This window comes from Acinonyx jubatus, chromosome B1 (genome assembly GCF_027475565.1).
Source record: "Acinonyx jubatus isolate Ajub_Pintada_27869175 chromosome B1, VMU_Ajub_asm_v1.0, whole genome shotgun sequence".
Classification (NCBI taxonomy): Eukaryota; Metazoa; Chordata; class Mammalia; order Carnivora; family Felidae; genus Acinonyx; species Acinonyx jubatus.
Window position 1 is genome coordinate 199,923,522 of NC_069382.1, and position 13,118 is coordinate 199,936,639.

At 48.3% G+C, this 13,118-nt stretch overlaps 1 protein-coding gene across 16 annotated transcripts in view; it reads right to left on the reverse strand.

Annotated features, from left to right (window-relative positions):
• Nucleotides 1-13,118, reverse strand: part of FAM193A (family with sequence similarity 193 member A) — a 166,694-nt gene that overhangs the window by 59,231 nt on the left and 94,345 nt on the right. For all 16 annotated transcript variants that reach the window (XR_008296456.1, XR_008296454.1, XR_008296457.1 and 13 more), the window contains 3 exons: nt 12,607-12,774; nt 9,137-9,371; nt 2,359-2,483 (listed from right to left, as the gene is read on the reverse strand). Coding sequence is in view for 8 of the 16 variants with exons in the window: in XM_053217700.1 (XP_053073675.1) it covers nt 2,359-2,483; nt 9,137-9,371; nt 12,607-12,774 (528 nt within the window). In the remaining 8 variants the exon portion in view is untranslated. The remainder of the gene's footprint in view (nt 1-2,358; nt 2,484-9,136; nt 9,372-12,606; nt 12,775-13,118) is intronic.

Consider the following 13,118-nt stretch of genomic DNA (forward strand, 5'->3'; position numbering starts at 1 on the left):
CCTGTGTCTGGACGGGCCACACAGAGGTACTGACTTCCTGGGGGCTGTGCTCACGGGTGGCCATGGGATGCTCACCTGCCAACAATTCATTTAGCTATACATTTGCTTTGTGTAGTTTTGTCTATCTATGTTTTACTTTATAATAAAGTTAAACACAGGCCCAGAGCCCAGTGTCAATTAAAATACCCGCAACTACAGATTTTACATGCCACAGCCGTGGTCATTACTTTAGGGGATAGTATTTGTATACAACTCATCCCAAAACTGGTACACATTGTTAAATGGGTATCTATACACCAGAAGCTCAAACCTGAATTATTCTTGGGTCTGAAAAGGGAGTCTGCCAGGGAGCACAGAAGAGCTTTGGGCATCACCAGTCCTCCTGGGGAACGCTCTCTTGCCTCCTCCCCAGCTCGGTCCCCATCTCTATTTCCCTGGCTCCCACCCTGCTCCCATGAGCAATACTTCAGCCTGACCCCAGAATTAGCATTCAAGACTAAAACACTGCCAGTCTCTGGAGTCTTACCATCATGTGCAATGAGTAAGAAATCTGGAACTAAGGCACGGTTTTGGGACACGTTTCAGGTACTGCTCACTCAGCCCCAGTTTGATGATAAGCCCATCAAACTGACTGGCTCACCAGAACAAGAAAGTACAAGGTCCTGGAATCTTGCTGTAAGAACCCTCCCCCTTCCCAAAACTCATGTCTTTTCATAAAAAGTGCTTTTGGTGGATCTCAATGTCGTGACTAGGGACAAAACCATGTTTTGCATTTCAAACTCACAATTTTGAGTATTTTCCTCTCTTTCTTCTGTGAGGGGGTCAAAGTTAGGACACTCAGGGATCCATGCCCCCACCACGGAATGTGCCAGATGCTTGCAGAGTGGACACAGAGGGAAAGGGTGGGCGGAGAAGAGGCTGTGGGGAAGGGGAAGGGGATGTCGGCAGGGGTCAGGAGCCAAGCAGAGCATAGGCCACACCCACACAACACTTTGTTCTGATCTCTCTGCCCCCATTACCTTTATCCAACTGCTTTTAGAGTTCTTCTTTCTCTAGAGGTGAGTGTTAAGTGAGAACAGTTATGATCCCTCAGATAGAATTTAGGAATATAGGAAATGAAAACTAGGTTGATAAATGGTTTTCAAGAGAAGAAAAAAGTGCTATGTAAGTCAACTACGATAATAATTTATTTACTTAAAAAATAATTTCCCTTTGGGGCTCTTGGGAGGCTTAGTCGGTTAAGCCTCCGACTTTGGCTCAGGTCATGATCTCGTGAATCGTGGGTCCAAGCTGTGCTGACAGCTCAGAGCCTGGAACCTGCTTTAGATTCTGTCTCCATCTCTCTCTGCCCCTTCCCCGCTCACACACTGTCTCTCTCTGTCTCTGTCTCTCTCAAATATAAACAAACATTAAAAAAAAAAAAATTCCCTTCTTTGTCAATCTGTTCTAAATAAATTTCAGCACGGACATTTAAATAAAGGTGACCGTGGTCCACGCTGTTATTAAGCGTCTAGAGTGTTAGGAGTCTGGTCACATGTGGTTAAGTCCATAGAACAAAATCACCACGCTGCAGAACCCAGGAAGCATGCACCTGGCGAGGCAGCACACAGGGAATGCAGACCCAAAGAGGCTCCTCCCAACTGAGCACAGCCACGTGGGAACACACACACACACACACCCAGCCGCATCAACCAGGGCAAATGCCCTGCATACTGCACTTGGCACACCCATCCTGGCACACATGAGGAAGCCCCACGGATACTCTACACCAGTAAGAAGAACCCAAGCCCTGAACAAAGGCACGGAGGGAGCATCTGAGAGACACGAATCCCTGCCCTCAGTGCCCAGGAGCCCCTTGGCATTGTCGGGTCCATGCTGGAGCCCTCCTCTCACCCCCCACACCCTCTCCCCATTCCCCCTGCACACCTGAGTGCCACAGTACGGACTACGTCACAGCCACCGGGCCAAGCCTGAGTCTTGTCAAAGTAAAATCCTATGTCCTTGTCCTTATTTACAAGGAATTTCTGGTGTTAAATCTTTTTTTGCCCCAAGTTTTTATTCAAATTCTAGTTAGTTAACATATACGGTAAAATTGGTTACAGTGTAGAATTTAGTGATCCATCACTTTGCGGTGCCAAATCTTAGAGGCATTGTTGCGGAGTTTGTTATTCTAAAGTTTAATTGTACTGCTCTCAGGGTTTTGAGTCTCTGTCCAAACTGTATTTTTCCCTAAGCCCTGCGACTTTTTGGGCAAGAACCTGCACACTGCAGTGGTGTTCAGATGTACACATGCTACACCACAGGGAAAAGGCCCATGCTGTCACCTCACAGAGACACATGCAGATTAAGACCAGATACCTGATCTGTGACACCAGTGCCGGCAAGTTGCTCTGGAGAAGTGGCTCCGAAAAGACCAGGTTTTCAAACAGATGTTTATTATGCAGCTCCCACGTCACCTGGAACTTTTTCAAGTGTTCGTTTTCCTAGTTAAAATAAATAAATAAATAAACAAACAAACAAACAAACGAAGATGTACTGTGCTGATGAAAACTAAAAACTTCCCAGAAGAATCCGCCCCCGCCATCCTCTACACAGGCCCGAACATCCTGTGGACAAGGGGTCGCTGCTCCCTGTGCACCCCGAGCACAACCTGATGCAGGTATCTGGCCACACGCACACGGGACCCCCATCTCTCCTCCCTTCTAAGCCCTTCACACAGAGAAAGGGGGTAAGACACACACAGCTGAAAAAACAACAGAGGGAGAGAGAAACACATGCGTATATTTGATGGTCATTCCGTGCAACTGTGCTTCCAAAACGCACTGCAAGCCCTACTCCTCACACAATTTAAGTGCACACAAACCCTCTGATATGACAGGAGAATCATTTTCTTGCCTGTCTTGAGAAATCTCCCATTCTGATAGATGCAAATAATTGCCCCACTGGTGATATGCCGTGAAAAGTCAGGTCTTTCCTTTCCCTAACAAACGCAGCCAAACTCATCAGTTACTTGAGACATCTTTTAAACATTCAGGAGTGTCCTGGCCATCACGGAGGGTGACATCCATTTGCCCTCAACGCAAGGTGACCAGGAGAGACAGCAGCACCTTCCCTAAACGCGGCATTCACTTCTACCGGATCTTGCTACAAGCAAATGCCTGTGTGGGAAGCGATGCTTCCACCAGGAAGCTACAGGCGTGCGCTACCTGCGTCTCACCGTCTCACGTCCACAGGGAGATGCTCCTTCCCTAAGCAACCGCCAACTCTGGGCACTGCTCAGCAAGATGCAGCCAACAGTCCATGAGACGAAGTACTCACAGTGAGCACCTTCAGTGGTCTGTTCCACAAGTTAGCCAAAGTGAATCAAAGTGATCACACCTGCAGATGTCAGTAAACGTCCACCCAAGAACACTCCATGTTTTGCCCCCTGATAACGGGCTGGCACGTTAAAAACTGAATTAAAACCATCGTTTCCTGTGCCTGAGCACAAACACCAGTGAGACAGTGCTCAGCGCACAACAGTGGCACCACCACACTGCAGATGTGTGTGTCCGCTCCGCCACCTACAGTGCTCTCCTCATACCCTACAGAGAGAAAGCTGGTTAAGGAACCCGCGATGCTTGCAGAGAACCTCAAACCCCCAGTGTCGTCCATGTTTCCACAGCTTGCTCTCACTCCCGTAGGTGTGCTTTTTCAACACCTGTATTCAATACAGGGACAGTGGCCCAGGAACCAATAAACTCAGCCTCATTTCTGGAATGAGAAACTGTTACCCCAAAAATGTACTAACTAAGGACGTGGCCACAGAGGACATGTCGAACATGCCACGTGTCACGGACCTCAGCAGAGACTACTCTCTGCAGGTGCTGTGCCAGGTACAGGAACACAAACACCAGAACCGTAGGTCCCTGCTCCCCAGGAGTCACCAGGGGACAGAGTAGTAGGCAGTGATCCGATTCACAATTCGTCTCTACAACAGAGAACGTGTAGGAGCTAAGGCAGCAGCCAGAGCAGTCCCTCGGCCAGCTGAGGGGGGCTCCGGGGAAGACGTGCACTCACAGCTACAGAGGGGGCGGGTGGAGGGGGGGGGGGAAGCGCCTGTGTGTGAGTGTGGCCGGGACTCGGTGCTGCCTGAGCCAGAGGCACCGAGAACAAGCTCGCCAATGACTCAGGCTTGGGCTTTTATATCCAGGCTAGTTTTACTTTTCACATTCAACTGCAAGAAGGTTTTGGGATTTGGAAGAAGAAAGAGAAGATATTTAGAATCAAGTTCTGTAACAGACCTTGAGAAATACCAGGATAGTCAAGATTCTTCTGTCCTTGTGGATAGAAATTCAGATTTCATGATTACTGCAGTCTAGCAAGGCATTTCTTAGTGGGAAGCATAACTTTAGTCCTAATTTTATTTTAATATTTAAAATAAACTTTTTCCATCGGGCTCTGTGCTAACAGCTCAGAGCCTGGACCCTGCTTCAGATTCTGTCTCCCTCTCTCTCTCTGCTCCTCCCCCGCTCATGCTCTCTCAAAAATAAACATGTAAAAAAATTTTTAAATAATAAATAAAATAAAAATAAAAGTAAAAATAGAAAATAAAATACAATAAAATACAATAAAATACAATAAAATACAATAAAATAAAATAAAATAAAATAAATTTTGTTAAATGTGACCCTATCGGAGCACCTGGGCGGCTCAGTCATTTGAGCATCTGACTCTTGATTTCAGCTCAGGTCACAATTCCAGAGTCATGAGATCAAGCCCCTTGTTGGGCTCTACACGGAGTGTGTAACCTGCTTAGGACTCTCTCTCTCTGTTCCTCCCTCAGCCCCTCTGCCCCACTCATGCACTCTCTCTCTCTAAAGATAAAATAAAGTAAAATTTAATTTAATTTAATTAAAAAAAATAAACTATGACCCCATCATCCTCTGATTCTCCAGGGCAGTGTGGAATAAACCCACAAGTACACTTCCCATGAAAGTCATGTTTTTAAAAATTCTTTCTATGTCTAGATGTATGCCATGGGTTCTGCAGAATCAGAAAAACAGGAGATGTTTCCAAGAGAAGCCAGTCGAGTTAGCAGAGAACTTAGCAGGCAGGGTTTGCACAGCAAGCCAATTTGCTGCTTTAAGGAAAATAATTGACCGATTTGTGACCAATCAAAAATCAGAACTTTGGAAAAAAAATCAAGCTTTCAAGCAAAAATCAGAACTTTGGAAAATTGCCACTGTGGCCTTGAAGCTTCTCCATTCTGATAAGGATCAGTGGTGACAGTAACAAAGGTCACTTTTTATACTGAATATCATCAGGAAGATGTGCACTAAATTATTCAGTGAACCAGTATTTTCCAAATAACCAATGCATGATGCTAGAAACCCATGCATGGGCACATCCACTCAAAGTGTGGGCTACAATAATGGTTCTGATGTTAACAATACAGTCAGCTCAAGGGTTTCAGAGTCTACACTGCAACTAACCATTAACAGGCTCTGGGGGCATCTGCGTGGCTCAGTCAGTTAAACGTCTGACTTCGGCTCTGGTCACAATCTTGCGGTTTGTAAGTTTGAGCCCGAGGTGGGTTCACTGCTGGCAGCGTGGAGCCTGCTTCAGATCCTCTGTCCCCCTCTCTATCCCGCTCTCACTTGTGCACATGCTCTCGCTCTCTCTCTCTCCCAAAGATAAACATTTAAGAAGCACTAAGGCACTGTTGTACTCTCCAAGAAAAATGGCTGAAAAGGCTACTAAAATACTCCTCCGTTTTCCAAATACACATCTGTGTGGCAGGATTTTCATCAATAACTTCAGCCAAAGCAACCTATGACAACAGCATGAGCGGAGAAGCAACGAGAAGAATCCATGTGTCCTCTGTTTGAGCCAGAAACTATGGAGATTTGCAAAGATGTAAATGACGCCCCTCTTCTTACTAAATATGCTTCAGAAAATAGTTCTTTTTGGGGCGCCTGGGTGGCTGAGTCAGTTAAGTGTCCGACTTCGGCTCAGGTAGTGATCTTGCGGTTTGTGAGTTCCAGCCCCACGTCAGGCTCTGTGTTGACAGCTTGGAGCCTGAAGCCTGCTTCGGATTCTGTGTCTCCCTTTCTCTCTGCCCCTCTTCCATTCATGCTCTGTCTCTCTCAAAAATAAACGAAAGAAAGAAAGAAAGAGAGAGAGAGAGAGAGAGAGAGAGAGAGAGAGAGAGAAAGAGAGAGAGAGAGAGAGAGAGAGAGAGAGAGAGAGAGAGAGAGAAAGAGAGAAAGAAAGAAAGAAAGAAAGAAAGAAAGAAAGAAAGAAAGAAAGAAAGAAAATAGTTTTTATTTTAAAATATGTGCTATTTATGTTATGTAATGGGGCTCATCTCAAAAGTGCTTTAATAGTTTTAAATCTGTTTTAATTTCAATACAGCAAATATTAACAGACAAAATATACAAAGACAGAAAAGCCCTCTGGAGTCCTCAGGTTTTAAGTTTAAAGGGCCCCAAGTCCAAAAATGTTGAGAACTGCTGCCTTCAGACACTAACTTTAACTCAATCTTGACTCAGCTGTGTCAATTTCTTATCCTGCAAAGATCACCGGCTGGGCCTGGAAGGATACTGTTACAACTGTGCGAACCTTGTTGGATCCTGATTTGAACGCTCCAACCATAAAAGAGGTTCTGGAGGTAATTGAGAATTTTTATATAGACTGGGTGTGAGTCAGTGATAAGAAGTCATAGTCAGCTTTTGTGACACGACAAGGTTACTGTGGTTACCTGGGATGACGCCAAGCCCACTACGTGCACGTTGCTTGATTTACTGACATGACAGCCTCCATCACCATGAAGTGACCTGTGGGCTTGGGAGTTGCGATACCCCACCGACAGCACTCGTTGAGACCACAGGCCGAGGAGGCAGTTGGTTCACAGTTACACACTTTTGGGGGACGCTGTACCTCACCTCTGCCCACCCCAAGATCACAACAGGCATACGCCCTTGCCGTCCCTCCAGTCTGAGGGCCTCTCCTTCGCTCTCACAGGGAGGTGGTGGCCATCTGCAGGCCCAGCACTGCGTGCCGATGCCACCCGGGGTTGGACCTAGGCTGTACATCCTGTCTTCCAGGATTATAAATCCTTGGAGTGGATGGTGGCTTTGGGGCACACAAGTTACTCAGAATTCCAGCTGCCGATGTGTTTTTCACCCCTAAGGCTTCTTGCCTCTCATGCCACCTCAGCAATGTGTTGTAAAAGCTCATATCTTGTTTTAGTTTCTGTCATCCAGTAATTCAGTTGTTTCCCTTGAAGGAAGGAAGCGTTCAAGGTATCTCGTCTGCTGTACCACTGGAAACCAAAGAGAGTATCTCCATGTGCAACCAAAGTGACATAAATCACCGACCAAACAACTACATTTTGTTCTTCGCGCTTACGAATTTTTTTCCAAACCACAAGAAAATATTTCTATGTAAATTTCTAGGAATTTGCTCCAAGAAGCAGGGTCCAAATCAATCTGTTTGGTTCCAGAGCCCTATTCCCCTCTAACTGCCTGAGGAGGGCCTGGACTTAAAGCACCAGCTGGGGCACTGCGGTAGCACTCTTCACTGCTATGCATGAAGTTCAGACAGCCAGGAGACACTCTTAGCTTCGGCTGTCCCCTCTCACAGCAGACTCAGGAAGGTCTCAAGGTTGTGGTCACAGAGGAGACGGCACTAGATGTGAACTTCTGACTTACTTTCAGTAAGTCGAGGCAGAAGAGGAAGAGTTGCATGAGACGCGCCAGGAAGGAGTGAGGTGTCAGAGGCGAGCCTGGCCCCGCTCAGGGGCGCTGGCATCCAGTTGTAGAATCGCATCTTGAAGCAGAGACTCTGCCCCTCCCACTCAGCAGTCCTTTTCTCACAACACAAGCTCTCCTCGAAGATGCAGGGAGTCACTTACAGGAACGGCAAGGTCTACCACAGGAATGCTTGAGGAAGTCCGTGAACCCCCTGAAATTACTTGCCAAATTGCGTGCCTGTAAATTTCTCTAGCAGGAAGCTCTATCAACTTTAGAGTCACATAAAGACCAATTACATTTAAAACTTTAGGGATTACTGATTACTATACTTGTTTCAAAATGTAGTTTTACCCATGAGAAAGTACTCAAAACTAGCCCAATGAAGTATCATTTAAATTTTCTTCTAATGTTTATTATTTTGAGAGAGAGAGAGCGTGAGCAGGGGAGGGACAGAGAGAGAGGGAGACACAGAATCCGAAACAGGCTCCAGGCTCTGAGCTGTCAGCACAGAGCCCGACGCGGAGCTGGAACTCACGAACCATGAGATGGTGACCTGAGCCGAAGTTGGATGCTTAACTGACTGAGCCACCCAGGCGCCCCTGAAGTATCATTTAATAATAAAATTTAGGTGATGAGCAACAGCTCCACAGACTATCAGCAAATTGCTATTTCTGTAACAGTCCAGAAAGCATGAATGGCTGGTCTCTTGGGTACCATGGTCTCCTTCCAACTGGCAGCTGCGCTGACTGCCAGGGCTGACCGAAGGCACTCATCTCCAGCTTAGCTGGTTTCCAGTAACTGTACTTCCACTATGTGCCTCTTTCTACCCACCTGTGCTAACTTACCTTTGTGAAGTGGTCAGAAAGGACACTCCTCTGTTAGCATTACCAGACAGGGATGCGGGGCAGGGTGGTGTTCTCACTTGTTTCTGTGAACCCATCCTTAACCCAGGGTTGGACTGGGCAATCAATGACCGAAAGCCACAGGGCTGTCAGCAAGTGCCCTCTACAGGACTCATGCTCTGCGTGTGCACACTGACAGCAGAGTTAACAACTCAAGACAGAAGCCATCTCTCTTTCTTTTCCGTTAATGCACACACACTGGTCCTAACCTCATATGGTCCCCATCGCTCCCTCCCTAGGCCTCAAGGCCTCCAAAGAGCATTCCTATGATGTGTCGCCCGGATATCAATTCACACAACACTTTTATCCCACGGCAAAGTCCAGAGAGAAGAGAAAAGGGAGAGGAATCAGGTTCTCTCCTACATGCCTGAACACCGCCAAGCAGGAGCCCGTGACGGTGCACGCGATCAACACACAAGCCTCACGGCTTCACACGACCACAGCCCTTGTCCACAGCTCTCCCCAGCAGAACCAGAGAAAGGCAGCTTTCCCTCTTACCAGCGTGCCAAGGAAGGTGCTGATTGTGCGTGCCGCCTGGCAGAGGGCACCGTACTCCTCGAGAAGGAGGGAGATGAACTGGTGTGCCTGTGGAGGGCCCTGCAGGGCAGACGGGGCTTTCACTTTGGATGCAGCCGACAGCTGCCGGAGGAGTCGGACCTTCATCTCCAGCACATACTCTCTGGCCTGTTGTTCCAACCGCTGGTACAGCTGGTAAGGGTCCCTCTCACAGAGCCTGCGCAGAGAAGAGAGAGTCACCACTCACCTGTATCCCATCCACACAAGGCCCTCCTTGGAACTGTTCTACGAGCAACGTCCCGGAGCCTTTGCACAGGCACCGGCCCGACGACAGAAACAGCAGCCATCTTCTCAACCACCTGTGAGAGGGGCCATCACCCCACTCAACAGAGAGGAACCCAGGCACAGAAAGCATCGAGAACTCCAAAGTCACCAGCTAATGGACCAAAAAAACCCCAGTATTTACTCAGAGCTTACCCTGCACTAGCACTGGCTCGCACACGTACTGACTCAGCTGATCACTGAGTTCATCCCTCAGCCAAACACAGAAGTCCACACGGGCTGGGTAAAAGGCTGGAACTCACAGAACCAGCAGGTGGCAGTGCTTATACACGGGCACCGCAGCAGCTGTCTTGGGAGGGATGTGCTTTCTCAACCACAAGACTATCTAAAAACACAGGAGGCTGAAGACAATTAATTTTCAATGCCCGTATGTTAGGTGAAAAGCGACGATCCCAGCAGAAGTGATACCTGGCTTGGAGGACTAATGCAGACTATTCTGTCCTTTCTATGAATTCGGTATACAATCCAAATGGGCTTATTATTTTTATAATCAGAGGACACTGTCGAAACAATACATCCCTTTTTAAATTACCCCACCAAAAAACCCAAAGAAGCGTATAAAATAAAATCTGTAAAATGAGGAGCAGGGAAAAAATTAATAAGGGCCTTTCCACTGGGCCACAATAGCAGTTAACATTTTTATGAACTTCTTTCCTAACTTGCAGATAATCTACTTGTAAAGTGGCCGTTCCTCTTAAGTATGAGCTTCTGAGGAGCCTGCAGACAGAAACCCAGGATCACTGGGGTGACGACAGTATCTGTCTGTGACCCGCCACCAGGAGGAAGCACTCTGAGGCCAGTGCTTCATTAGACACAAGTTGTAAAACATATTAGGCCACAGTTCCTGGACTTTACATAATGGATCCTTTCACCTTCTGGGCACCACGTTTGGTCAAAAGGGAAGAATGTAGTAAGTTGCCATCTATTTCAGTTTTAAATTAGCGCACCACCTGAGTTGCAAAGACAAGAACCAAGTGAAACCCAGCAATGAAACATGGGAAGCCTTATACACAATGTGGCTAGAGAAACAATAAAAACTGATGGGACTCCCACTGAGGCCGGTATGTTCCAGACAGACAGTTTCTTAATTTCCAGTACAACAACTGTCCTGTGAAACGGAATGCATTTCGTGTGTTAAATGGACACCACAGAAGACTCAAATGACAGAGGAACAATCAAACTTACAGGGAGACTGGATGCCTCTTAACATGGAGAACTGTACACCTGTTTTACTTTATGTCTCCGTCCTCTCTGTATTCTACAAATTTAATGAAATGGCCATGGGGTACTTCTGCAAGCAGATTTTTTAAAAACCGTATGACCAAGAGGCAGGAATACGCTGAAGATGCGGGCAGCTCATTCATACATACAGTCAACAAGCACGGGCGCGCCTGTGTGCTGAAGGTTATTCTAACCCGTCAAACCGCAGCAGTGAGGAAGCCAAGTAAAGAAACTCTCCGCCCACGTGACGCTTATGGCACGTGCGTACATATGATGGAATTCTAGGTGACGGCAGTAACGTAATAAGAAAGAAGGCAAGGGGAGGAACAGTGATGGCAGGGAGGCGCCTCAGATCTTAGGGTGGCCTCTTTGAGGTTACTCCGAAAAGTAATGTGAACAACTGAAGGGAGGAAAAACAACCCCGAGGAAGCAAGAACAATGCAGACAGAAGAGCAAATGCAAAGGTCCTGGAGCAGCAGCGAGTGTGGCCAGGAGAGGAATGACGGGAGCCAGCACAGCTGGAATGCAGTGACCAACAGTATGAGAGTGGCGCAGAGCAGGACCACACAGGACGCCGGGGGGCCACGGAAAGGAGGAAAGGATTATCGTCACCAGCTGTACAGGCATCACACACATCCCTCTCCTGATGTGTGTCGGCACATAACCAACAAAAACAGCAGCGTTCCTGGATGCAAGGACTGGGGGAAATACGGTTATCCGATACATACACTTCTAGATGGGGGCGTGAGATTTCCACATAACAGTATTATTTCACTCGTAGAGCAACACTGCTTCCCAAACCTTCACAATTCACAGTATTACCTTTGTAATTTCCATGGTAACATCTCTCCCCACACTGTACCTGCTGGGTATTCTCCTTCAACTGCCTCGTTTGACTTTAGCCACTTCCTAAGCATTCACAGTGTATGAAGTCATGGGCCTGAGGTGCAGGTCATGTTTCTTCCTCATACTCACTTGGCAACCTAACTTCCAGAACAGGCACATACCACCCAGAACCGCCTCCTGGAACACAGGCCAAGCGCTAAACACACTGGCCGGACTCAACCACTAGTCAGTAGAACCCATGGCCAATCACTATTCCAGTCTCCACAGATAAACCGTACTCTGCGGCAAACAACGGTTTCTAAGACCCCCAAAGGTGTTGCGTTCAAAATGTGAGAAAAAGAAAACAAAAGGCGAATCGATCCATGAAATGTCCAGCTCAAATTTATTCCTCTTATTCGGAACATGTCAAAAAAAGAGGAAAAAGATGCTACAAGCTGTAAGGAAGAATAAAAATTATGCCCACCTCAAGTTCTGTAGTGTCAGCGGGCACAAAGTGCTGCCGAACAACAGACGCCATGTGGTGAGCCACTCTTGTCTGAGAATCACCCACACGTCCAGGCCTGGCTACAGCAGGCCCTCTACTCACGCTTACACGCGTTCTCAAGCTGCCTGGCCTCACGGAAGCTTCTTCTCACCTTGACAGTGGGATAACTGCCTGTCCTGTCCTCCTTGGGTTAACTACATGCAAGAGTGCCTCCTGAGCAAGTGCTTAGATCACCCCCGGCACAGAAAGTACTCAAAAAGCAGTGTTACCGTCTGTCTCAGCGCTAAGAAACGAAAGAAACGTGTCAACTCATTTTTCTTTTTTTATTATACAGACAAGAGGTATTTCATCAGAATTAGAATTGGAAACTTTACCCAGCAGGTGTGCTTTTTGGCAGTCTGTCTGCTGAAGACTGGCAGTGCCCCCGGGGCCAAGCACGCAGGGCCGAGCTCACTAGGTCCTGAAAGGAGACACCACCCCCCCCCCACCCCCGCAAGCAGAGAGGAGGCTTCCCCGGCAACAGGTGAGGGAGGGACATGACACAGGGGGCAACGTGTACCTATCCACGAGCTCCTTCACCCCCTCCTTGTCCGGCACCAGACTCTGGTCTTGGTCGTCGGCCAGCGGGGTCCCTGCCTGGCGGTAAATGCAGCGGACCGTGTAGCGCACTTCTGACCAGTAGTTCTGCAGCTGCTGGGGCTCCCGGTCTGTGTCTGCCGAAATCTCTCTGTTAGAGGGCACAAGAGCAAGGAGGTCAGGGTTAGCGCAGGGTCGGTGTCGCCCTTCACCCTCCAGACAGCCCAAGGGGAGGGGGGGGGCCACCCCGACTGCCGTGGCCCCAGGTGCCCACAGCGGCCGGTCCCCGGACCCTGGACCGCTGTCCCGGGGCCCCTCCTTGCACGACGCGAGCTAACGCACCTGGCCTCCCGCACAGCGAACGCAGAGGCTCCCCAGGCAGCTCTCACTCCCCATGAAGCCCCCCGCTACCCACCCACCCCCGCCCCGTCCCGCCCTCTGCGCAGGCCGCTGCGGCTGCGGTCCCGAGCCCCCTAAGCCCCGGCTTCTCTTCCC